Raw genomic sequence first — 27,448 nt, 5'->3', positions numbered from 1 at the left:
ATCTGTATATCTGAGGTTATTGATATTTCTCCTGGCAATCTTGATTCCCGCTTGTGTTTCTTCCAGCCGAGTGTTTCTCATGATGTATTCTGCATATAAGTTAAATAAACAGGGTGACAATATACAGCCTTGACGTACTCCTTTTCCTATTTGGAACCAGTCTATGTACATATGTATAGTCTAGCAGCATAAAGCTCTTTGATTAAATTAAGGGGTTGGGGAAATTGGAAGAGAAGGCAGGTAACACAGGGTTGGTTAGCAACCAAATAAGACATGTGGGTAACTGAAGCGTGCACCATAGAACACACATCTATGAGTTAAATGCCAGAGGAGTGAGGGATTTGGTATTCATGTACCAACTCCTTTGCTACAGTCCATGGGGTTGCAATTTAAGCCCTCCAGGGGGCATTGATTCCAAAGTACTTTAGCATGACATGTGGATGGAGCAGCAGATTCCAAGTTCAAGAGAATATGCTCCTATAGGTATTGGCAGTTGAAATTCAGCTGCTGGGCACAGGTGAGCAACTTTAAGTGGGGCCTCCCAAATTGAAAAACAGATCTGACTCATGTCAAAGCCATTGCTTTCTGAGTTATGCCTTTCTAATGCAAATCTTCCCCAGGTGTTTTTTCCATGACTGAATGAAATTTTAGATTAAAATCACAAGGTCTTTTGGACTGGCACTTCCCTGCATCTTCTCCAGAGGAAGATAAGACTCTAAGAATCAGCTGTAAATTTGGCCTTAATGTTTCTTGTTAAAGCCAAAATTTTATGATCAGCTAAGTTTCTTGTTGTGTAGACACCCTATATTTACTGATGTGCTAGGGAACTGTTGACCGCCTTGACCAAGCACAATAATAATGATTTGAGTGAGTTGTCTCAGCAGGAGGTCCCGATAAGGAAAATGGTGCTGTTGCAGAAAACTAACCTGGAGAATCTACAAGGGGCCAAAAAGAAGGAGGAGATGCCCATCCATAATATGTCCTGCCAAACTCCCAGAAACCTTGTGCTGGAATCCAGATTTGCAAGTACACAAGGAAGTACCCTTGTTGTTGTTTAGTTGCTTAGTTGTGTCTGACTCTTTGTGACCCCATGGACTGTAGCCTGCCAGCGTCTTCTGTCCATGGAGTTCTCCAGGCAAGAATATTGGAATGGGTTGCCATTTCCTTCTCTAGGGCATCTACCCGACCCAGGGATCAAACCTGTGTCTCCTTCAAGTCTCGTGCATTGCAGGCAGATTCTTTACCACTGAGCCACCTGGGAAAGCCTGGAAGGATCCTGAGTCAGACCAAATATGGGTACAAGCAAAAGCCAGAGACTATCTGGAAAGCTAACTCCATCACCATTAAATCTGAGACTGTGAACCACGTAGCAGAGCGGATCTCCTGTTTCCTTACCCTGCTGCTCTCTGCCCAGGCACTCCTTCCCAATAAAGTCTTTTGCGTTGTCAGTACATGTGTCTCTTTAGACAATTCATTTCCAAGTGTTTCCCACTCTCAGGCCCTGGAAGGAGTCCCCGTTCTGGTAACATATGCCCCATTCATTTCATAAGCTCTTTTTTATTTATGTGCATGATCCAAATATGGAATGAAAATGAGTGTGTAGCAAATTCTGGGTACCAGTTAAATAGCAAAGACACATGCAGTGGGGAAGAAACAGCCTTCAGCAGAATTGAGCCAAGAGCAGTTTTAGGCAAGTACTACTCTAGGTTTTTAATTTTTACTCATTCTCCTGCCTTTTTAATGTGACAGACACCTAATTCCCTCTTGCTGCCCCCTTAACCCAATTTCTTGAGGCTTAGATGTACTACCTGTTCTTTGGCAGACAGCTGCAAATAAAATTTCAAAGTCTAAGCATGTGTTTGCTCACTTAATTCATGTAAGCAACAGAGAACTAAATCTGAACTTTGGTAAAAGTCTGTTAATAAATGACTAATAACAGAATTGTCAGAATGTAGAAAGCAACACAGGAGGGAAAAACATCCCAGGGTTTGCAATAGCCCAGGAAAATGTTCTCTCGGCTTGTGTGCATCAGTGATTATGAACAACATGCTAAATCTGTACTTCAAAAGTCTATATATGACTATTATAAATCTGGGGCAAATGATCAGGAGACCTTGGCTGATAATATTGCAGCATTTTCCAGGTAAGAATATTTTTAAAATCATGTTTTAAAAATATACAAAGATATTTCATCAAAGTAAATCTTTCAGTTTTAATAATGATGGTATGGACTTATTTGTCTAGGTATTATGTTTAGTAGAGAGGGGAAATTCATGGGGCTGTGAGAAATATTGGGCTTTAAACTTGTTTGAAAATATTCCAAGCCTGGGGATCTTGAAAAAAGCTAACCCTAAATTTCCTCACTTGGAATTATGTGGATAATTCATTCAGCTGTGCATAAAAATGGTGATAAATTCTGATGACTCCATTTTCTTTTTCTCTGACAGTTTAATTTATGGTGTAGGAAACTGTTAGTATTAAACAGGAGATAACTGTCTTATCTGGGCAAACCAGATCAGATGGTTGCCTCAAATGTTCCCATCATACTGGTTTTCCATTATCATTCATTTTGATTACTGTTTTCCAAATTTTCACTTTAGATTCCAGTTTGTCTATATGGCATTAATCTTTCACTTTGTGGTTTCATGTCTCCTCCAAAGGGCTTAATCTCTCTTCCCAAATTAGTTTTCCGCTGACTTTCATATTTCAAAGCCCAAGATGGTGGATGTCACAGCTTATGCAGTTAGGAAATGGTTTATTTGCTGGAGCAGGGGAGGGGAGCCCTCAATACACTACAGTATATGAGGCTCATGCACCTTTAGTGACGCCAGTAAATGTTGTGGGCACTCATGGATGGTGATAAACAAAAAAGACAAAAAGTATCCAGGTGAAAAAATCTGCCTTTCTTCCTGATTTCTGCTTTAGCCTAGAGCAAAATCACTCAAGCTCATTTTTCTATGTGTTTATTAGGAGAAGTGAAATCATTCTAACCATGGTGGTTCCCAACAAACAGCACCAAATCACCTACAAATCAGTATAGGAGCCTGAGAGTGGGGTGAAAGGCAGGGGAAGCTTCCCCAAACTCCTTCAAGCTTTGACTTTGTCTCAGATCTTTTCTGGGACAAAAATGAGATTTAATAAACTCTAGGGAGCCATGGCAAGGGAAAAGTTGGCAAAGAGTGGAGCTGCTTAAACTTCTGATGATTTTATCCAACTGCTATGGGATCTTTCAGATCCTTCAATGTTTTCTGTTCTCAGAAATTGCCCCTACTTGGGCTCATCTCAACTCTGTTCGCAAGTGATGTCCTTTACCTATTAGTAGTTTCCTGAAAGCAACACTTAAACCCAAATAGGTAATTTTAACCGAGGAAATCTCAGGGCCTTGGGAGGATAATGGAGTTGGTGTCCATCAGGGCACAGTGCTCAAGGGACTCAAGTCCATTTTTGCACAGCCTTCCTCACCCTTTAACACCCTTCACCACATGCTGCCTGGTTAATTACCTCACACATTAAGTATCTCAGTGGGTTCGATTTGGCACTACATGTTGAGGATAGAGTGAGCCAGGTGAAGAAAGTTCTTGCCCAGTGGAGCTTACATTTCAAGGGATGCACATTGACCTTTGGCCTCCATAATGCTAGTGGTTGAACTGGTGCAAAAGGGACCCAAAACTATTGGCCCAATGGACATCTTCAAGATGGAGCAAAGGGGTGTAGCAAACCAGACACCTCTTCAACCCTAGAAATTCTAGAAACCTTGTGAGACACAGAAGACTGTGGTGACTTCTGTGTGGCCTGAAAAAGCACCTCACAGCTTCTGTGAATTACACAGGTATCCCCAGCAGTGGGTATTCCCAGCCTACTCAGCCTAAGTATTGAGTGAGTAACTTAGGGACAGGACACAGATAATGAGAAGGAATTTTAAATGCCACCTTTTCCATGAACCTTGATCATTCTTTTGTTCAGCTTTAAAGGAGGGGAAAACGTACTAATCGACTTTTTTTTTTTTTTTCCTGGAGGATAGAGGATTATTATCAACCACCTGAGGAGTTTTTGTTACAACACACATTGCCTGTCTAGCATCTCCAATCCTTTTTTGTTGTGTAACTTGCTGGATGATCTTTCAGTCCTTACTCGGTATCATAAAGCTGATCACGTGGAGGTAAAATAGATGTTTTGCCAGGTAGTGGCTTTGGCTTGATGGGATGAAGGCAATCATTCTGAAAGCTCTCATTCTATTCAAATGAAGATGACAAATCAAGCAAACTTCAGATAACCCACTGTGACACACGACAGAGTATTTTAAAGACAGTTGTGAAATTTATAACCTCCCTATCCCAGGGGTATAGCAAATGGTGTGAATGCCCAATGACACCTTTTATCTCTGCACCCAGCTCTGACAACCACGTTTTGGGGTTCTGGGGACACAGACCAGTTAGGTGACAAAGCAGTTGCTTGGAGATATTTTTGGGTAAGACTTGAGGCTGTAATAAGATTGTGTCTGCTTCCCACATAAAAAAGGACAAATAAAGTCAAATAGAACTGCCAAAGAACAGAGTTTTCTATTGCAATTATGACAGGAACAATGAAAAATGTCAGCTTGTTAGATTTTGTGTGTTCTGACCTGATTGGAGTTAATTTTCAAAAGGATAGTTCTTAGATTCTCTTACACATTAACCTGGGTTATAATGTGAGAAACACATTATCTTTCTCAACCATGGTCTGCACACATTTTGTGGCTTCTTGTGAAATTATCTGGTGGAATATGATTCTCCAGTTTGGGTGTTTATAAGTCATGTGATATTAGTAAAGGAAGCTCATCGTCCCTAATGCACTTAGTGGCACTGAAAATTGCATGTATTTTTTCAAATAACAGATGGTAAAAGTGACATCATTCCCTCTCTTAAATATTTGAGGAGCAATATACATTCACCAGGGTCATTGTTAGTGTTTTCATAGGTGTAAATGTCACAGAATCATTCAGCTACTTGGTTCCATAGGTAAGCAAGCTGATTTTTCTCTTGCATTATGAAAAGCGGTTAATTGTCTCATTTTTTGAAAAGTCACATGGCAAGAGATCTCATTTCAGATCTGTCACCTTCTCCCCCTTTTCCCTCCTCATCATTTCATCTCCCTCCCTCTCCCCTGGAAATCTCTCACTCTCCCCACTTTGGACCTCAAAGCTGTGGCTTTTTTATCCAGACACGTGTGACAAACTACACACACGCGTGCGCACATACACACACACACATTTCAGGAGATTCATGGGCCTTCTGAAACTTATCTACATATGGAGACACTCTGAAAATGGCTTGACTGTTTAAATATAATATTTACCAGGCTGTGTTTTCTTCAGACTTAAATTCCTTCTTCCTTTACCAGGTACCTCAGAAATATCAATATTCCGGTTAAATGTTTTAAAGATCTCTCAATATTGAGAAATGCATGGTGACAAATACGATTTTAAAACTTGTAGCATATTTTATATATATATATGCACAGTTTATGTATGTATATATATGTTATGAGTTTTTAAAGCTTAGAATAAGTAATTCATGTGGAGAAATTAAGATGCAATATGATCATCATTTTTATTGCTTAGTTGCTAAGTCGTGTTGGACTCTTGTACGACACCATGGACCTTAGCCCACTAGGCACCTCTGTCCACGGAATTTTCCAAGGAAAAATACTGGAGTGGGTTGCCATTTCCTCCTCCAGGGGATCTTTCTGACCCAGGGATTGAATCTGAGTGTCCTGCACTGGCAGGCAAATTCTTTTCCACTGATTTGGGAAGACATGATCATCTTACAGTACTTGTAAATCATTAATTCACTGTGTTGAGTTGGTGGGACTCAATAACAGCACAGAACTTCAAAGCTGGGTGATGAGTGGGTTTCTTCCTTCATCAATGTACTTCCTCTTGGGGACCTGATTTATGATAACATAAAATTGAGGCCCTTGTTGGGCCTTGATTTCCACTTTTGCACCACCTCATTTAAGAAACCTTTGAAAAATGTTTATTATTCAGTTGGGTCAATTGTTTTGTCAATTTTCATATTTTTTTCCAAAGTGGAAGTCCCATAAAAGCAGAGTCCAAGGTTGTAGTAAGCTAGTTTTACGTAAGATTTTGAAAAAATAACTTAAATTGGGGATGAGATCGGGTGGGGCTTGCAAAACTGTTGGAATTACCTGACAAGGTTAGTTGTAATTGCTCTTTGGAACATTTCAAAATGTGAAGGATTTTTAGAGAGCATACATTTTCCATGCCATTGATTTCATCTAATTTGGTCTAGGAATTGCATTTTGTGCCGTTGGTTGATGCCTCTGTAATGTGATCCTCAGGGCAGGAAATTATGTGTGTGGGAAGCAAGAACGCAGTTATTAAAGTGACTTCGCCACCTCGTGGACAAGCATAAAATTGCTGCCTGTAGAGGAAAGGGTTGAGCCTTGCCTGGAACTGGATATCTGAAAAGGTTCCTTCTGACCACAAACACACACACAGCCGATGCCCTGCAGCTCTGTGCTCTCTTCATAAAAGCTTCCATTGTTTTCTCAGCTCTAAGTAAATATTAATGCCTTCCAAGGCCAGCACTCCAACAGCTGCTATTAAATCTTTTTCTCCCATTCTAATAATACACTTAGAGATGACTGGTAGTAAAAACTCTCTTCAAGGCTTCTGCATCTCCCCATTCAGAATGGAGATCAAAGAATCATGCTGTGAGGGTCAGTTGAGAAGAAAAGACTTCCAGCAGCAGAGCATGTGGTGTGACAGAAAATCAAGACAATTATGTTGTTCAAAGGAATTGCAGAGAAATCACCGTTAAACTTCTTTATTATGTTTTGCAGGGATTGGATGTTTTTACTTTATTATGTGAGGAAGGATTATATTACAGACCCTTAGCTATTCCTCAAAGCGACATTAAGGCAGAATTTCTTCTTCCGCTGGAGGAAGTAGGCTTCAATTAAGTCTTGGGAGGTTCCATTTATTTTGGTGACTCTGTTACTAAATCACACTTCACTGTATTAATGAAAAGTCTTGATCTATCTGGAAGCAGAATTAAATCTAAGTCCTGAAAGGTGAGTGCTAGTTAGGTGTATATGCATGTGTATTCACAGGTTTATTGCCTTAGTGCTCATGAGAAACTGGGGCTATATTTTCTTCAGTTTTAATCAATTACTAATGAGGAGAAAATAATCCTGAACAAACAGGAGATATAAATTTTGCAGCGAGAAAAGAGAACTAGTTTTCCTGTAAAGTTTACTAGTTTGTTTCTTGGTTTGTTAGTAACTTGCGTTGCTACACAAAAGAACTGCAGAAAAAGTAATTTAAGATAATGGTCAGGGGTCAAAAATTCTTTAAGTAAAAAAATTCCAGTCTCTGGCAAATAACATTTTTTGGCAAAATGCTCAATTAAACTAAAAAACCCCACCTTCCCTTATCATCATACTTCACTGGATATAGAATTCAGATCAAGGATTTTGAAGAAACCACATCATAATTTTACAAGTAATTGCCTGAGGTAATTCTACTGTCTGTAAGAAAAAAGAATAGTTGAAGTAGACATAGGATATCTTCATAAACTCTAATCTAATCCCTATGCCATTCTATACTGTCTTCAAAATGGCTCGGAAGAAGTGAAATGAAAGCTATTTCATACAGAAACCTTTCAGTGAATGCTTATGGTGGCATTATTTATTATCACCCCAAGTTGAAAGATTCCAAATGTGTCTTATCTTGAGAATGGGTAAACTGTGCTACATTTTTACAATGGAATACTACTCATCAAGTGAAAAGGACAATTATTGATCCTTGCAACAACATAGATGAATCTCAAAAGTATTAGGCTAAGTTAAAGAAAGTGAAAGTGAAAGTCACTCAGTCATGTCTGACTCTTTGCCACCCCATGGACTATACGACGGTCCATGGGATTCTCCAGGCCAGAATACTAGGATGGGTAGCTGTTCCCTTCTCCAGGGGATCTTTCCAACCTAGGAACTGAACCCAGGTCTCCCATATTGCAGGCAGAGTCTTAACCAGCTGAGCCACATCCCAAGCCTGACTCAAATTGCCATATACTAGAGTTGACCTTTGAATATGGATTTGAACTTAGCAGGTGCACATATACATGGATTTTTTTTTTTTTACTGAAAAGGTAGTACATGACCTGCAATTGCTTGAATCTGTGGATGTGAAACCAGAGATCTGGAGGATCCAACTGTAAAGTTATACACAGATTTTCCACTGTGTAAAGGACTGACCCACCCCACTAGCCCTGCTTGTTCAAGGATCAATTATATGTAATTTCAGGACTAACTATATATGATTCCATTTTTATGATATTCTTGCAAAGTAAAACTATAGGAACAAAAAAATGATCAGAGGATGTTGGGGGATTGGTTGAGGGAGAGTTTCACTGCAAAAGGAAATGGGGCGATTTTTCAGGATGGTTGAACTCTTCTAGATCTTGATTGTCTGGATATGCAAATGCATTTCTCAAAGAGCAAAAGGCTGTAGACTCAAATGGGCGAAGTCTATGCTTTGTTAATTGTACTTGACTAAGAACAATAACTTGAGAAGTTTATTATTAATCTTATTGATAACTTTCCATCTTAACAAGCATTAAAATTGCCCAATTTCCTTGAGCTTTGTGAAGTAATTTGCTTGCTGGGAAAAATACAAGAATATCTCCTAGAAAAAGGAGATGCTTTTGAAATTCTAAAACCTTTCTCCACCCCCCACCCCAAATTCTAGGTGGAAGCTATATCCAAGGATGCTCCGGAACGTTGCTGAAATAGACCTGTCCACTTCTGTTTTAGGACAAAAAGTCAGCATGCCAATCTGCGTTGGGGCCACTGCCATGCAATGCATGGCTCACGTGGATGGGGAGCTTGCAACGGTGCGAGGTAGGAAGAAGGTTCTCACTCAAAGGGACAGAAACAAACTAACATTTAGTAACTGTCTTCTCTGTATGCATCAAGCAAACACTTCCCTGGATATTTTTATGCTCACAATAGTTAAGCTCATTGTAATTCGCTCAGTCGTGCTCAACTCTTGGTGACCCCATGGACTGCAGCCCACCAGGCTCCTGTGTCCATGAGATTTTCCAGGCAAGCCCTGGAGTGGGTTGCCATTTCCTTCAGCTGACATAGAAATGCTTGTTCTTGCATGTCCTGCTCTTCTACCTTCTAGATGTATTACTTTAGCAAGATAGCTTTGTGCTTCAGTTTTATTAGCTGCAAAATCGGGATAAAAATAATACCTACCTCCCTGGATTACTGTAAGGATTAACTGAGTTTTCACATACAAAGTACCTGGCATGGAGTAGTGGCTCACTGACTTTTATTCATATTGTGAGTGTTAATATCAACATCTTAAAAAATCGAGGTCTGAGAAAGGGACTCACACATGGTGACACAACTAGGCAGTACAGATATGGACTCAACTTCACATCTACCTGATTTTCAGAGCTCTTTTTGCTTCCCCTAAACCCACATGATTCTCACTGTCAAAGAGCAAATACTGTGACTTGGTTGGTTGTGTTTGCTGCCATAGTTTGTTTATGGATGGGTTGTATTCCCCAAAATAGAGCGTTTTCAACTGCCTTGGGAGGGAATAATGAGAAATTCAAATGTGAAGTGCGGAAATTCCTAATTAGTGGTAATTTGTCAACTTCCCAGTCTGCTAGCAACTATGGATATTTGAAAGGGTGTGTGCAGTGATAAATCTCCCCACATTCTGCTTCAGAAGCAGGTATAAAAGTTGGTAACAAATTTTATCTGATTTTTTGTTTTGTGCTAAGGAAGGCAGGCAGGAGAAGGAAATGGCAACCCACTCCAATATTCTTGCCTAGAGAATCCCATGGGCAGAGGAGCCTGGTGGGCTACAGTCCATGGGGTCGCAAGGATCAGACACGACTTAGTGACTAAACCAAGGAAGGCAGAAAATTCAGGACCAAAGAGCAGGAACTAAATACTATTTTTAAAGCATTTTAATTCTAAGAAATAAGGATCTTGTGAATTCACTTTCCTCCTTGAAATGTCTTCCACAAACTACTGCTTTGAATATCAGCCTGACACAGTGAGATTGTGCTGGGAAGATTTAGGTCTTTAATTTTAGGACCACACAGACAAGTGACCCTTGGAGCCCCAACCATTTGTCTACAGTAATCCTGAAATATGGAGAGAGAGAAGGGAAAAAAAGGAGAAATGGTATTGGTCTACTCAAAGTTTGGATAAGAGAGAACTTCCCAAGCATGTCATAGACCACTAACAGTAAAACAAAAGCAAACAAGTCAACACACACACAAAAATGGAAATTTCCACACTCTCAAATTTTTATAAAAGACTAAAACAAATGGTTAACCAAAAAGAATTGAAAAAATATGAGACTGCAAAAGGTTAATGTCTTTCCTAGTAAAAAGCTTTATGTTTGAATAATAAAATAACATCTAACCCCCAAATGGAGGAAAAGATGTAAATGAAAAAATTCAAGTAGGACATTCACAAATGGAGACATAAAAATGGCCAATAAACATATTAAATATACAATTTTTTATCATACCCATAATTATCAAATAAATGTAAATTATAAAATTTTGTTTTCTGAATATCAAATTATATTATTTTAAGATTAGATAGTGGGATGAGGTTATATGCATGTTGAAAATGTGCATTGTTAAATACTGGTAGGAGGAGTATAAAGTGGAATAATCTTTCTAGAAAATAATTTGGCACTGTGTATCAAAGCTTTAAAAATACCAATTCCATGTGATGCTATAAATTTCCTCTAGGAATTCCAAAGAAATACTTATGGTTTTGAGGAATGACATTTTTTCAGGAATTTTTATGCCTGTTATTATTATTTTTTAAGTATTTGCCTATTTGGCCGTGTCAGGCCTTAGTTGAGGCATGAGGGATCTTTTGATGCAATGCAGATTTGCAATGCAATTGCAATGTGGGATCTAATTCCCTTACCAAGGATGAAGACCAGGCCCCCTACATTGGAAGTGTGGAATCTTGGCCACTGGACCACAGGGGAAGTCCCATTCCTGTTATTTTTTAATAAGAAAAAAGTTAGGAAAATCACTCAAATGTCCCAGAATTAGAGATTGGTTGCAAAAAAAAAAATAGGATGCATAAAGAATGGGGTAAACATTTTAAAATTATATGAAAGGAAGAGTTGACTGGCATAGAAATATGTTACAGTATAAGAATTTTTAAAAAGCAGTTATAAACAATAGTAAGGTCCTAGAATATATTTATTTTTGAGGACCAAGAATGTAGACCACATTTTACAAATTTTTACTTGTAGAGTATGGATATTTTGACTATAGAATCAGATGTGACTCTATAACCTTATTTTTGGTCCACATGTATAGAATTTTCTTTGAATTAGAAGAGTGCAATAAAAGCTAAATTTAAAACAAGAGAGAAAACTGGAGAAGGAACCATGGAGAGAACGGATGAGAATGGAGGGAAGTGAAGAAGGCAATAAGCAAAGCTTATTGAATTGATAAAACACCCTGAAGCTGCAAATTATTTTTACATAAATCACTATATTTGCTATTTGACAGGTGTCACTGTCCCCGATAGGTGAAGAGCTGGTTCCATACAGAGCAGGTTTTCATAGTTAGTGATTAATAGGACTTACTCTCCAACTCACTTCTGATGATTCCAAGGTCACTACTCCTTCTTTTTGCTGGGAGTAAGGTGGGAAGAAAAATGAGAAGAAAGCTTACTTAGAAACTACTTTGACAGCCTAGGCACGAGTGTTTTATCTAACACTATTTCCTGCCAGCACTAACTCTGAGGCATTATTAAAGGCCTATTGGAGTCATACCCCTTTAGATTTATTTATCAAGCACTTATTACCATGCTCCAGGCACTTTTCTAAACGCATTACAAGTATTAAAGCATCACATCCTCCAAACAGCCCAAAGAGGTAGGTACTATTATTAGGCCCATTGTATACATGAGAAAATGAAGCTCACAGCAGAAGCCGAGGGTCACACAATTGTGTGAAGTTATAAACGATACAGATAGGATTCAGACCTAGGCAGTCTGGCTCCACAGTTTGGGCTCTTAGCCACCTTGTGTTGCTTTTAATTTCCAGAAAATCCCATTAAGTGTTATGAGGGGAAGCCCATTTATCTGTAAATCACAATTCCCTGAAAGTGAAGTGAAAGTGAAAGTCGCTCAGTCGTGTCTAGTTCTTTGTGACCCCATAGACTATATAGTCTATGGAGTTCTCCTGGCCAGAATACTGGAGTGGGTAGCTGCTCCCTTCTCCAGGGGATCTTCCCAACCCAGGGATTGAAACCCAGGTCTCCTACATTGCAGGTAGATTCTTTACCAGCTGAGCTACCAGGGAAGCCCTAAAGGTAAAAGGGAATTAATGTGCCACTTTAGGTGCAGGCAAAGCAGCCTATGCCTACCCCAGGAGAATGCAGGAGAGTGAAACATTTGATAGACATTAGGATAAGGCAGAACAGGCAGAGCAAAGATGATGTAGTGACACTGAGAACACAGAGGAATTCGCGATGAAAGGTTATACACACTGGCTTCAAGAAGCTAACATCCTGAACAGGTTCTTGTCAGGCTAGTGACATGACAGTTTATATTCCAGATTTGTAGTAGAATCATCCCTCAAGGATTTCAACATTCTTAAGGTTTTCTTCTATGTCCCTTTCACAGTCTATGGATTGATGGTCTATTTAATATGGCTATTAATCCTCCAAACTGGTGGTGATCAGCTCTTAAAAAAAAAGGGCACCTTAGTTGGTACGTGTTGGTTGTGGGATGGACAGATTATTCAGAAGGAAAGAATGTGTGTCTGGAACAGATGCTATTGGTGCTCATCATATATTCCCTTGTCACTTCCCATTTCTATCAGAACATGCAACTTTTTGCCTAATGTTTTCTCTGGCAACAGGAGCTGATGGGGGTGGTGTTTGGAAGTTGGTGAGTGGAAGGGCATCCTTCAGGCTGGTGGAAAAATACTCCAGCTCTCTTTGATCAGGGTCACCAAAGCATTTTCTCATCCTACCACCCAGGGTTTCCCCAGTAAGACTGGGCCCCAGTTGCCTTCAGAAGTCACCTGCCCAATATCACACCCCTCTTTGGCTGCCTCCCTTTCCTCTTTCACTTTCCCATTCCTTCAGCTCAGCTTGTGATCATTCCCAAATAAAAGTCTTAGGCTCATAGTACTGTCTCATCGTCAGCTTCTGGAAGAGTGCAAACCAAGACAGTGGCTAACTGAATATTAATACAACCACAGGCACTTGAAAAGTGGAGGGATGCTTGTATTTGGTAGAGATTTTTTTCCTTCTCTCAAAACTGAGAAAATCAACATGGAATTATGCAGCTAATATTTGATTTACTCTATTGTTTCCAAATATGGAAATACTCTCAAGCTAGCGTGATCCTTGGGGAGATTATGAAATCTATGGATGTTGTTGTGAAGGACTTTTTTTCTCACCCTCCTGATTATCTGACCCTTAATGTAGCTTTTTTTGTTTCCAGGGTCTTGGTCCCTAGCTAGCAGGAGAAATTGAAGCCTAGTTTGGAGAATAGGTTAGCAGCCCTTTCTGAAGAAAGGGGTCCCTCTAGCTTGGTCAGTAAGAGTAAGTGCCGCTGCTGCTGCTAAGTTGCTTCAGTCGTGTCTGACTCTGTGCGACTCCATAGACGGCAGCCCACCAGGCTCCTCTGTCTCTGGGATTTTCCAGGCAAGAACACTGGAGTGGGTTGCCATTTCGTTCTCCAATGCATGCATGCATGCTAAGTCGCTTCAGTTGTGCCCAACTCTGTGCGACCCTATGGACAGCAGCCTACCAGGCTCCTCTATCCACAGGATTCTCTAGGCAAGAGTACTGGAGTGGGTTGCCATTTCCTTCGAAGGATATTCAAATCCCCAGGGAATGGTCTGGCCTGAATAATTAGAATGAGCAGCTAGAAAGTTCTGAAAGTTGTCATGGTGCCAGGGTCTCACTGTCCTACTTGGTTCTGCAGGCTTCTTCATGGAGCCCTGCTTCAGGGATCCTTTGGTCTTTCTCCTTACCACTGTGGGACATGTCCCCAGTATCAGCTAAACCCAAGAACAGAGCTCTCTGTTTTTACATGACTCTGTGATTGTAGAGTGACCAATGGAGCTACACTTTCTTTCTTTTCAAAATGGCAATGAGTAGAGGGTTGCCAAATAAAATACAGAGAGCTAGTTATAGTTGCATTTCAGATAAAAATTCATTTGTAATAGGGTATCCTATGTTTATTTGCTATAGCTGGCAACCCTGCTTAAATAAGAGATCTTACCTCTAGAGATTCTTGTGAGAATCACATGAGATAAATGTTGGGAAAAGCTTCCTGAAGTGAGGCTCAATTTTTATTTGCCCCTGAGATTCCAAGTCCCTAAAATATTTCTCTTCCATACATTCCACACATCAGAAAATTACACTCCATTTATATCTTAGTGGAAGTAAAGAATGCTCTTTTTACTTTGCTTAATTTTTTATTTTAAGTTTTATGCAGAAACCTCAAAAAATGGCTTTTAGGGCCAGGTTGGTAATGTACATGTGCAAGGAGAGATGAAGTTGAGAAAACAACAATGCAAGCTCAGTGGTAGAGAGGGTACCATGCCTAGACTGCATATTCCATGGAAGGAGGGTAGCCCCATCTTGCCTCCAGCTAACTGATGCCCTATGGGAATGGGGATGTGGGGTTGCCAAATCTTCAAAAAAATTTTTTTAAGAGAAGCCAGAAACCTTGATTTTTATGTGCAATCTCCTGGTTTTTAAATGTTGGCAAATAAATCAAAATTCTTTAAAACACTGTTTGGGGCAACAATGTGTGGGCCAAAGCAAATACTTTTGTGGGCTACAACTGTCCCCTGGGCTGCCAGGCTGGGGCATCTGATTTATGTGGAAATTCACCACTAACTAGTTTCGCTCCTTGAGGCGGGTCATTTTCACTCTCTATGATTACGCTTCTGCACTGATAAAGTGAGCTGCTTATGCAAGAGCAGTGGTTTATTTCCGGTGTCCCAAGGAGCTGGAGTTGTTTCCAAGTATCTCAGGGAAGTTAAGTGTGTCACTGAGCACACAGCTACTTTTGTTACTTAGTGGGATTCAAAAGAGTAGCCCTTCAAAGAAAGGGTTCTGTTGCTAAGACAGAAACAAAGAAAAAGTATTCAAAAGTAGAAAACTCCCAACAGAAATAGATGATCTTTACAATTTTTTCAGCATATAAATAAATTGTTTTGTTCGATTTTTAAAATGTCATCAAATACAAAAAGAGAGACCAAAGTAGAGACCTGCCCTTCCTTACATTTCTGAAACCTCTTCCCAGCCCGCTTACTTTCAACTCTATGCCAGCTCTGGAGGATAGAGACTGTGGAGTGAATATCTGTCTACACTGGATTTTTATTTCTCAAAGCTGTCTTCTTGGTTTGGAGAAGACTGATCAGATACGTATTTATCTCTGGATCTTGCTGAAAACAAATAGGTGTTTAAAAAACACTTATATAAATTTAAAAAGTGATATTTCGAAGTCTTGTGGAAAATTATGATAGCCAACATTTATTTAGCAATTAATATGTGCCAGGTAATTTGAATTTTTAACTCATCTACCCCCTAATGCTGTCTTAAAATGTGTAGCCCAAAGCCCTTTATACAACACCCGTGGATGTGGAAACTGAGGCTTGAAGAGATTAAATGCCTGGTTCAAGATTATTAATCACAATACACAATGGTGTCTATAATACTCTGGCCAGTTACTGATATTACCAAATGTCATATCAGTCTAATTGCAGTAAGACTCTACAGCAAACTGTATGTTATATAGTCTCAGAATATTAACTGCAAATGTTCTATGTTTTTACAGTTTTATCCCTTTAGTTTTGAGAGTATGGAATAAGCCGCAGGATATGAAACTTATTAGGAAATAGGAACCTTGTGCAAAATTCAGGAGCATGAATAAAGGTGCTTAAATTTTAAACAAACAAAAATTAAAATTCTTTTAAGATGGAAGGGGGGCTTCCCAGGTGGTGCTAGTGGTAAAGAACCAGCCTGCCAAGGCAGGAGACATAAGAGACGAGGGTTCGATCCCTGGGTTGGGAAGATCCCCTGGCTGGAGAAGAGAATGGCAACCCACTTCAGTATTCTCGCCTAGAGAATCCCATGGACAGAGGAGGCTGGCAGGCTATAGTCCCTGGCTGGCTACAGTCCATAGGGTTGCAGAGTCAGACACAACTGAAGTGACTTAGCACACACACACGCAAGATGGAAGGAATAACCAGGGAACATTCAGTTGAAAGCAGTTTGCCATGCACAGTGTTATGAATAAGATGTTATTGCAGTGGATGTCAACATTTTAACAATTGATAATTATTATAACATTTAAGGAGCTTCCCCAGTGGCTCAGTGGGTAAAGAATCTGCCTGCAAGGCAGGAGAAACAGGAGATGTGGGTTCGATCCCTGGGTGGAGAAGATCCCCTGGAGGAGGAAATAGCAACCCACTCCAATATTCTTGCCTGAAAAAGCCTGATGGCCTACAGCCTGAAGGGTTGCAAAAAGTCAGACATGACTGAACAACTAAGCAAGCAAGCAATAATATTTAAGTAGTCATATAAATGCCCCTACTTATAATGGCATATCTGTTTGAAACTTTATTAGATTGGGTTTTAATTTTTAAGTTTTATTCTTCATATAAGCCTCAGGGATGAATACAAAATCATTCCTCCAAACTATTAATATATTGAAACAAATAGAAATAATAAATACAAATGGTAGTAGCACATAAAGGAAGTGGTCTCATTAGGTTAAATATCCATCTTGGAAAATAAGTAGAGTATATCTGATTTCTCAGAGAACCAATTAATAAAATGTTTACTATAACACTGTGAAAATCTCTCTGGTTTTATGCACAGTGGATGTAGTAAAATTTTATTTCATTCCCCATGGAGGTACATTAGCTCTTTTGCTCTGTTTAATCATGGGAAATAATAATGAAAGAAAAAAAGAGATTAAATATTTACTTGTGCTTTTGCATCTGACTTGTTATGTGAACAAATACCACATGAGGGAGTGCTGGGACCTCAAATAGAGAAAAATTAAAACCTACCTAATGCGTTCCAGGAATGCTCAGCATATTAGTAAATTCTTATTAAACTGTCCAAAAAAAAAAAAAGATTTTAAAAAGAAATTCTTACCCCTGGATGCAATTAGAGGCTACCACACAGGATTTGATGGGCCATAAAACCATTAAATCTAAACACTTTCTTTTTGAGCCTAAAAGGGCAGAACATTCCAAAGTGAAGTTTTGGGACTCAGTTGTGACTTGACCACCTATTAAGGTGCAGGTGGAACAGATTGCAGAGTGACACAAAGGCCCCAAAGAGCTGAATTAGGGTATAGGTGAGAGATTTAGCTGTTGAATTTTCTGGATTTTCCGAGATTAAGTGATCAACCTTAACACTGAGTGAAAGACCATTCAGCAAGAAAAATTGTCATTTCCTTTGCTCCAGGTCCAAACGATGTATTTTTGAAAGCTTTATTGATTTATATATTTATGTGTTGTACTAGGTGACCATGTATATATATGAGGAAAATACCACCATAAGTTTTAATTTTAACTAAATCCAGGAAAAGCACCAGATTTACTTTAAATGAAACTTTCACTATTTCTGAAGTGAGTACCTTTTATATACCAGGTACTTGAACTTCACATGCCTATCATTAATCCTCACAATAGACCTGTGTGATCATTATCATTTATCATTCTCCTCATTTTACACTAGTGAAGGACACCCTTGACCAGTATTGGTCGGTGGTTAAGATGGGGATTGAACCTAGATCTGTTTCACTCTAGCGTCTGATCCAATGATTTGTCTTCAGCCATTACTGTATCTACTTTTACTAAGAAGAAACAAAAGTAAGGAGGAATAAAGGAGAATGGATAATTCACTAAAACTTCGTCCAAATTACATCAGTTAAAAATTTGGAAGGGGATACCTCTTTGCATCGTTGTAGTATAAAACATCAATTCATACCTTTTCTTGCCTTTATTTTCAACCTATTTAATGACTACTGTATATTTTGGATATTCTGATTATTTAAAATGATCAAAAGTCAGTAAACATGCTCTTTCTGTACATACACTCATACACATGACATATACATACACATATATACATGTTGTATTGCTAAGTCACTTCTGTCATGTCCAATTCTGTACGACCCCATGGACTGTAGCCTGCTAGTCTCTTTTGTCCATGGGATTCTCCAGGCAAAGATACTGGAGTGGGATACCATTTCCTACTCCAGGGGATTGTCCCAACTCAGGGATCGAACATGTGTCTCTTATGTCTCTTATAGTCTCCTGCATTGGCAGGTGGGTTCTTTACCACTAGTATCACCTGGGAAGCTTTACATACATATATAGTAATGATTATGGGCATCTTATATATCTGCACATATATAAATGTATAATTCATATATAAAATTATTCAAAAAGTGATAGGTTCAGTGTTGAAATTACTTTTCGATGAGAGAAACTTCATTCATCTAAAACAGCTGTTAAAAGATTAGACTTCAGCTGTATTAAAGACCAACATCAAATGAAACAATTTTTAGTATTTTGCACCAGAACTGAGCAGCTTTCTTGAGAGCATGAGATTGCTACTTCTCAAACTATTAGTGCTCTGGATGATATCAAAGTGTGACAGCTAGAAGTCAAAGGCTCACCTATAGATTCCAACACTCAGGGTGTTAAATTGAGGGAGGTTGATTGAAGTCACCATGTGTAAATCTGATACTCCTTGAACCCATCATTAAAAGGCATCTCACTGTGGTGTGGTCTTCATGCCAGCTGCCAGCTATGACAAGGCCTGGAGACTCAATAAAAATGAAAGAATTATAACCTAGGAATCATTACAGTAAAACTAATGTTTTTGTCTATTGCAGAGTGCTGCCCCAGAGATGAAGTAGGAACAAAGAAGGGTGGGCTAAGATGTCATTGGGAAGAATTGTTCCGAAAATATTTCCGTACAATGAAGAAGAGTTCTTGGTGTATAGCGACATTATGACCACTCAGTGTTATATTGTTCCAAATTCAGACCATGGACCATCATGAAAACACTGGATTCTTGGCCTTTTGGGGCAGGCTTTAAATTGGTTAAATTTTCTAAATTGCAAATGAATGTTTTTGACCACTTCTAAGTATTTCACACATAATTATAGCAGAAGTTTTTTTCTTCCCTTAGATGACTGACTTTAGAACATTCTTTTCCTGAATAATCCAAATGATAGCTTTCGACATTGAGACAATAATTTTAATTGTGTCTTTAACAAATCTGTGTAATAATAGCTTCCTAGGCAAAGAAACTCTGACCCCCTCAATGGCTAGTATGGTGCATGTTTATGCAAACATTTCAGTGTGTCAGACCCTGAGTTTAGAACCACACAACTGCTTGGTACATGATCATCACATATTTTCCCCATTGCGTAATGACTTCCTGTGCAGAGGACAAAATGGGTTTTCTCAACAAAATTTTCAGCACAGCTGTCTTGGTGACTAAGTTTTGCAGTAGCATTTTAATCAAATGCACCTAAAAAAGCCCCTTTTTGCCCTTTCGTAATATTACCCCTTTTCCTTTAAACACATAATTTTGGAAGCTTAACTCACCTTTCCCATAAAGGAGGGTTATTTTCAAAGAAATAATTTGTACCCAAAGTAGCACATTACTTAATTGTTCTGCTCTGGTTTATTCCACATGAGTTAATGTCCCACATAACAGACATCAATTCCCATTGAAAACTAATAGCTTACATTGTTGTTTTGGTGGTAGTGAATAAACATCATTCTCAAATGTATCCTTGTCAAGCCTAGAATGATAAACTTTAGTTTCATTTGATGGTTTGACATCTTATTTATATATGTAATTCACATATAATGAGTTTGAGCAAACTCTGGGAGATCGTGAAGGACAGGGAAGTTTAGCGTGCTGCAGTCCGTGGGGTCTCAGGGTCGGACAGGACTTAGTGACCGAACAATTGTCTGCCCTGACATTAAACATCGAGAACTATTCCATAATTGGCAAATTGTGCCTTCTTATCTTTGAGAAACCTCTTTTCCTTCTCATCTTCTGTCACTTTATTTTTATTTTGTTGCTTGCTTTTTCTTTGAATCTGAAATCTAGGAAGCTGGCAAATTCTCTATAAGCAAGGTTATAAAATACCTCTGATAATGGCTAAGTGTGCTGAGGGGTTGTTGTTTAGTCACTAAATCATGTCCAACTTTTTTGTGACCCCATGGTCTGTAGTCTGCCAGGCTCCTCTGTCCATGGGATTTCCCAGGCAAGCATACAGGAGCAAGTTGCCATTTCTTTCTCCAGGGGATCTTCCCAACCCAGGGATCGAACCCGTGTCTCCTGCATTGGCAGGTAGATTCTTTACCACTGAGCCACCAGGGAAGCCCAAGAGGTTGTTGCTGTAGTGCAGTTTAGTTCCTTGACTTTAAATCTTACTAAGAGATGAATGAATAAGAAAATGGTGCAAAGTTACCTGTGCCCCTCTACAGAGGACTAACAATGGAGAAGAGAAACACATTCATCAGGACGTGGCTGGCAATTGACAAGACACAAGCCAGCCCCTACCCACTCTGCAACTCCTGGTCAGTTTCTCCCTCTTGTTTCCCATAAGGTCCTAGCTTTATTCAGGCCATTAGATATATCCAATCAACTTGCATGAGTCGTAGTGAAACAAGATATCCATTTCATTATTCTTAAAGTATAGTCTGCAAAACAAATGTCAGCATTACTAGAAAGCTTGTTGGAAACACAGAATCTTAGGTCATATCCCAGACCACTTGGGTCAAAATCTGAATTTTATCAACATTCACATGTAATTCCTGTGCATGTTGAAGCTTGAAAAGCACTGGACAGAGGCTGGAATGAAAGTTCCTGGTGGTTTCCAGCCAAAGGCATAGCTTAAATCCCCAAAGATGAAGTAGTGTTGGGTGTAGCTCAAATATTGTTTCCATCTGAAGGCCCTCCAAGACCTTCTGAGAGCCTCTGTTTCCGTGATGATTGCCTGCAAGGAGCAGGAACTGAGAAGCAGACTCTAGATGCATGGGAGATGTGTACAAAGTAGTCTTTATTTAAAGAACTGAAACAGGCAGATTTAGCATCCCCTGAGATTTAAGGTCACAATAGCCCTCCTATCCTCTTGCCTCCACATTCAGATTACTTGGATTAGAAATAAATGTTTTCTTTAAGGCTTGATGTAAAGTGAAACCCTGGCCAAACCTAGAACTACAATTGCATTTCTCAGCCATAGGGAGGATTTTGCCAACTTGTGTGTTTTGCAAAGCTATTTACCTGTTCTAGCCCAAGCCAAATCATTGAACATCGGTTTTAGCCTTTGTTTCAAGCCCAGAGGTGGCTGCATTCATATATAATATGAACTGATATAAATCTCAGTAGTTGTTTACAGATTTCATAGTGTAGGACACTGAGTTAATTATATTGAATTTGGGTAGGCAGAATTAACTTGCCAGATTATTGTAACCCATGTAGCATTTCCCCACAGTAGGGCATGTGATTTAATTCTAATGAAGAACTATTTGGATAGGTCTAAGGATAATTTTTGTTCTATTAAACACAATGCACCAATATTTTCCACTAGCCCATAGCCCACTTTGATGTTGGGGGAGGGGTTAGAGCTGATAGAATTGATCTCATGATTTCCATATTATCACGGTTAAAGTTGTAAAAGAGGAGAGAAACTAAAGAGTGTAGGGAAAATCTGAAACGTTTGCTTTCAGAAATTACTGCTTGATGGCTGGGCTTAGTGAATGCTATAGCCACTAATATCTTCTTCATGGTTCTCTTCATGGAAATCTGTAGACAGATGAAGGGCAGCCATGGGGAGTGGAGAATGGCATATTTTTGTTGTACCTCCTAGATTATTTGCTTTTGTCTTGCCACTGAATTTACCAAAAGATCACACCCTGGAAATGTAGGAATTTCCTCCTTTGATATCCCTGTATCAGCCATAGCCTGGAGTTTCTTGGCCTGGAGAAGGTTCCTCTCTTCCTTAAGTGCTCCCTTGCTTCAGGAAGTGAGAATCTGATACTATATTTGTAAGGAAGAAGGAATGTCTTGATCAACAATCAGTACCATTGTAGAGAGGGCCTTCTCTGGTGGTCCAGTGGTTAAGACTTTGCACTCCCAGTGTAGAGGGCACTGGTTTGATCCCTTGTGGGGAACTAAGATCCCACATGCTGGAAGGTGCTGCCAAAAAACAAATGAAAAAATAAAAAAAACCATTGCAGAGGAAAGCTGTATGTTGAGAGGATTATGAATAATGAGAACTCCAGGTGCTTGACAAAATTCTAAAAATTTAAAAAGTTATCTAGAACTTCTTTCCCAAATAATGTTATGCATTCTCTCACTTAACCCTTTACAATTGCTTAGCTTTAGAGTTTATCAGAAAACATTCATAAATATCATCTCAATGGACCATCTAGCAATACTACGATGTGGTGAAGTGGGTGGGGGAGCAGCTGTGGTTGAAGAATCTTTACAGTTGAAATCTTTACAGTTGCCTCATAGATGGCAAGTCTGAGAGTGCAGCCCAGGCCTCTGACTCGTGTGTGTGTGTGTGTGTGTGTGTGTGTGTCTGCGCGCGCTCAGTTGCTCAGTCGTGTCCGAATCTTTGAGACACTTTAGACTGTAGCCTGCCAGACTCCTCTATCTATGGAATTTTCCAGGCAAGAATACTGAAATGGGTTGCCATTTCCTACTCCAGGGGATCTTCCTGAGCCAGGGATCAAACCCACATCACTTGCATCTCCTGCATTGGCAGGCGGATTCATTACCACTGCTTGAGAGATAGGAGAGATCGGCATTATCATTTAGGTCATTTATAGGGTTTTATCTTTGATGTTTCAATATCTAAAACCTTACTAGTGTCTCTTTAGTAGTGTGTGTGTTGGGGGGGTTATGTATTTTTTAATAGCAGTGACTTGATGACTCTTTCCTCTAAATAAAGAAGAGAAAGAGATATCAAATATAAACAAAGTCTGAATATACCTAGAACATTAAGAGTTTATATGTCTATCCTTGAAGTTCTATCTCAGGGATGATAAAACAAGAGTGGGTGGAAATAAGGAAATAGAGTCATATGGGATCAGTGTTTACTTAATGCTGTAGCTTCCTGGGTATGCTTTCTCTAGGACACGTTGACTATCATGAAAGCCAAGATGTTCGGACTTGGATCAATGCTGGGGACCTTCTCATGGGCAAGAGACAGGTCTTGCCTTTTTGTAACATCACCATTTTGCCAGGAATTGGGAAAAGGCAACATGCTTTGGAGTCTTCATTCTCCACGACACGTTAGGAATGGGGGCCCATGAAAGTTGACCCCTGCCCTTTGTAAAATGAAATCTGACACTTGCTCCTGTGAGAGCAGGTGAGAGTTTCATTGTGGAAAATAAATAGGGGGGAAATGGGCTTCAAAAACTTTTCTGTTCTTGGCACTAGACTAGGATAACTCAAATCAGAATTTTTCAACAAAATCTATGCTCAGTCATTTATAAAATTAAAAACCTTGTACTTTTTGTCCCCCTCAGAACAATGTAAGCTGGAAGGGTGCATCTTTACTCTCAGACTAAGGTGATATTTGAAATAGTTAGCGACCAGTAGAGCAAAGATTGTGACCAATTTCAACAGATGCACGTCCAGTAAGTGCCAGGCATTAACCACTGGTTTCCAAATTTCCATGCCTTCCCAAGTGTATAGAAAACCTGTTCACTTGGTTGTCATGGCCCTAAGGATTGGGGGAGTACATTTGTTCATACTGATAACAAGGGAGTCTTCTGGGCATCTGGGAATTCTAGAAAAATCATTGCCTTGGGGGAATGGTCAGACACTGGGTTCTCTGTGTGACCTTACTTAGGCCACATCCTCTTCAGGACATATTTCTTTATGGGAAATTGACGGTTAGGGGATTCTAATCCGAGCAATCGTTGTCCTCTGGTGTTTGCTCCAAACAATAGTGGATGACCTGGATCTATTTTCCATATTTACAACTCTTAATGAAAATAAGATATTTATACATATCATTACTTATAATTGTTTACTTAAAATGTGGTTTGTTGGACAATATTTTTCTAATTATGAGTCCTTGAGAGAGAAATTCTCAAAAGAACACTTGGAGGAAACAAATTAATGATCCATAGATAATATAATCTTCAGTTTAAGTCTTCTTTATCTGACCTGTGACCTGAAGAACAGGGATGAAAAACATCTTCGAAGGCATTGGAAAAGGTAACACTTATCAAAAACAAAATCCATTTTACTACCAGGTTAACTTAGAGTAAAGAGGAGGTGGCCTAAGTAAGGTCACACAGAGAACCCAGTGTCTGACCACCCCCCAAGGCAATGATTTTTCTAGAATTCCCAGATGCCCAGAAGACTCCCTTGTTATCAGTATGAACAAATGTACTCCCCCAATCCTTAAGGCCATGACAACCAAGTGAACAGGTTTTCTATACACTTGGGAAGGCATGGAAATTTGGAAACCAGTGGTTAATGCCTGGCACTTACTGCACGTGCATCTCTTGTAATTGGTCACAATCTTTGTTCTACTGGTCACTAACTATTTCAAACATCACCTTAGTCTGAGAGTAAAGATGCACCCTTCCAGCTTACATGATGATGCTGTTTGAATGTCAAAGAGTGGTCCAGGGACTGGCAGCATTGGTACCACCTGGGAGCTGGTTAGAAAGGCAAGTTCCTGGGCCCCATCTCTGCCTGACTGAATCAGAAACTCTGGGGTGTTTTTCACAATTTGTGTTTTCACAAATACTCTAGGGGATTTGTCTGCCTGCTGAAGTTTGAAAGGCATGAAAGCTTTTTAACCTCTCAGAGCAGCTTTGTAAACAGCATGTCACTTGATTCTTATCATTTCCCTGTGTCACTTGGATGACTTTCACTCACATTTGATGGATGGCAGCTCCAAGGTAAGTCAAATGAACCAGGGTCAAGTAGTCAGTTTTATATATTTACTATTTATCTTTTGGCATTTGGCATACAGACATTGTATCAGTTTGTCCTCCACTAAAGCTGACCCCAATTTACTACCTATTTTTGGAAAAAGCCTGTCACTCATGTTCTTTCAAGTTCTCTAAGACAATAGGTTAGATGATTCTAATTTTTCACTTATTTGCTCATTGTTTGATATCTTGTTTAAAAGCTTGTGAGGTGACTGATGTCTGTTTGAGGTGTCTAACATATGAACTGTATAAAATTTTAAAAGACAATGCAAATGGCAAATGCATTTTTAACAGATTTTTAAAGCTAAAATTTAAAAGATTATAAAGGAAGAAAAAATAAACTCTCCCACCCTCACCTATTATTAACAATTAGTTTGTTTAGGTTCATACACCACTAATCACTTTGTATAAATCATGGTATACATGTTATTTTGGAGATTTTTTCTTTCTTCTCCTATTTTTTTTTGGGTGGGGGAGAGGAGGGTGGGTCATGCTGCATGGAACTTGGGTCCCTGATCAGGACTTGAAACCAGGCTTCTGCAGTGAGAGGGTAGAGTCCTGAACCACCAGGGAATTCTCTGGTTTCTTAATATACCTTGATAAACTTTCTGAGTCTGCAAATGTCATTCCTTGTAACTGAAAGAGAAGGGGGGAGGAGTGAGAGAGGGACTGTGAGAGAGAGACAAGAGAGAAACAGAGAAATAAAGAAATGGAGAGAGAGAGAGAGAGATTCAAGGAATCGGCTCACACAAATGTATAAACTGGTAAGTCCAAAATCTAGAGCTGGCACACTGGAGACCCCAGGAAAGCTGAGTTGGTATTTGAACATGAAGGCAGTCTGCTGACAGAATTCCCTCTTCCTCCAGAAAGGTCAGTCTTTTTCTCAAGGCCTTCAATTGAATGGATGAGGCCCATTCACACTATGGAGAGTAATCTGCTTTATGTAAAGTCTACTGATTTAAATGCTAATCTCTTAACAACAACACAAAATCTTCACAGCAACATCGGGACACATTTGAGCAAATATCTGGGAACCATTGCCTAGCCAAGCTGACACATAAAATTAACTACTACAAAAATTACTTTTCATGAATGTGTATCTTTCATTTTATTTATGAACTACCATTTTTCTATTTCCTTAGGGTTGGAGATTCAAGTTGCTTCTAATTTTTTCATCCTTACATATAGCACATCTTTGGCCATTTGGGTCAATTTTGTCTTCATATCTGTTCACAGAGTGTGGAAAGGAAAGCATGTTTCTAAGTTTTTAAAGATGCAACTTTTTATTTCTAAATTGCCTTTGTAGATGTCTTTATCCCATGAACCACAACTTGAAGACTGGAGTAGGGAAAATGCCAAGCTGGTCTTGATCTTCTCTTTCTTTCCTCAGCCTGCAGGTCACTGGGAACTGGCATGATGCTGAGTTCCTGGGCCACCTCCTCAATTGAAGAAGTGGCAGAAGCTGGTCCCGAGGCGATTCGCTGGCTGCAGCTGTACATCTACAAGGACCGTGAGGTCACCAAGCAGCTTGTGCAGAGGGCTGAGCGAACGGGCTACAAGGCCATATTTGTGACGGTGGACACACCTTACCTGGGCAACCGCTTTGATGACGTGCGTAATAGGTTCAAGATGCCACCCCAACTCAGGTAACCTTGGCTCTTTGATCACTGGGCCCCTGAACTTATTTTCTATTTCTCTTTGCTCTTGTCATGATCCAGTTCCAAAGGCTTTCTCGTTTCCACTTGGGTGCTCCGGGGAATTAGATCTTCACAAAATGTTGGTCCCAAAGTATGGCTGTATGAGATTGTGTCTAGGAATGATGAGGTCTGGGTTCTAGAGATGGTGTCATTGTCAAATATCCATATAATCCTCAGCAAATCACACACCTTATGTGAGTGTTGCATACTTGAGCTATAAGAACAGAGACAGGATTTGCCATATACTTGTAAAAGTAAAAAAATCTATGTCTCAGAGTGTATTAAGGGCTTTGAGTAGGATGAATTGCCATATAGATAGAAGATACTTAATTTAGCTTAAGCAACAGCTGGCTATTGTGATCCTAATACCATATTTCTTTGCCTGTTGAAATAAAAAGCACCCTTTTAATTTTATTTTTAATTGTATTTGGAACAACTCTGGCAGGGAAGATTGAAGAAAGCTAAAAGAATGGTGACAAAAGAAGTCACATATTTGCTGCCTCATCTCCTACTTCTTTCAGTAATATATCTCTTTTGTTGTGGTTCACCCATGGTTCAAGATTCACCAGTTTATTTACTGGTTCATCCATTCTTTCATCCATTCACTCACTCATTCATCTCAGCAAAAACAATGTACATATCTGGGAATCTAAGACTGAACTGTGATGGTTTTATCAGGCCATTCAGCCCATCCATCAACAGGGAA

General features: G+C 39.4%; 1 protein-coding gene across 1 annotated transcript in view; it reads left to right on the top strand.

The window, feature by feature from the left end:
* The first annotated feature begins 2,006 nt into the window (after positions 1–2,006).
* HAO1 (hydroxyacid oxidase 1) overlaps positions 2,007–27,448 on the top strand; it is a 52,663-nt gene continuing 27,221 nt past the window's right edge. Inside the window, exons 1-3 of the mRNA XM_081560346.1 lie at positions 2,007–2,143; positions 8,750–8,901; positions 26,436–26,691. Of these exons, the coding sequence (XP_081416472.1) occupies positions 2,007–2,143; positions 8,750–8,901; positions 26,436–26,691 (545 nt within the window). The remainder of the gene's footprint in view (positions 2,144–8,749; positions 8,902–26,435; positions 26,692–27,448) is intronic.

The sequence above is a fragment of the Giraffa tippelskirchi genome, chromosome 13, assembly GCF_054371585.1.
Source record: "Giraffa tippelskirchi isolate mGirTip1 chromosome 13, T2T-mGirTip1v1.2.pri, whole genome shotgun sequence".
Classification (NCBI taxonomy): Eukaryota; Metazoa; Chordata; class Mammalia; order Artiodactyla; family Giraffidae; genus Giraffa; species Giraffa tippelskirchi.
The sequence above is the reverse complement of the archived record's forward strand: the minus strand, read 5'-3'. Positions and strand labels throughout refer to the sequence as shown.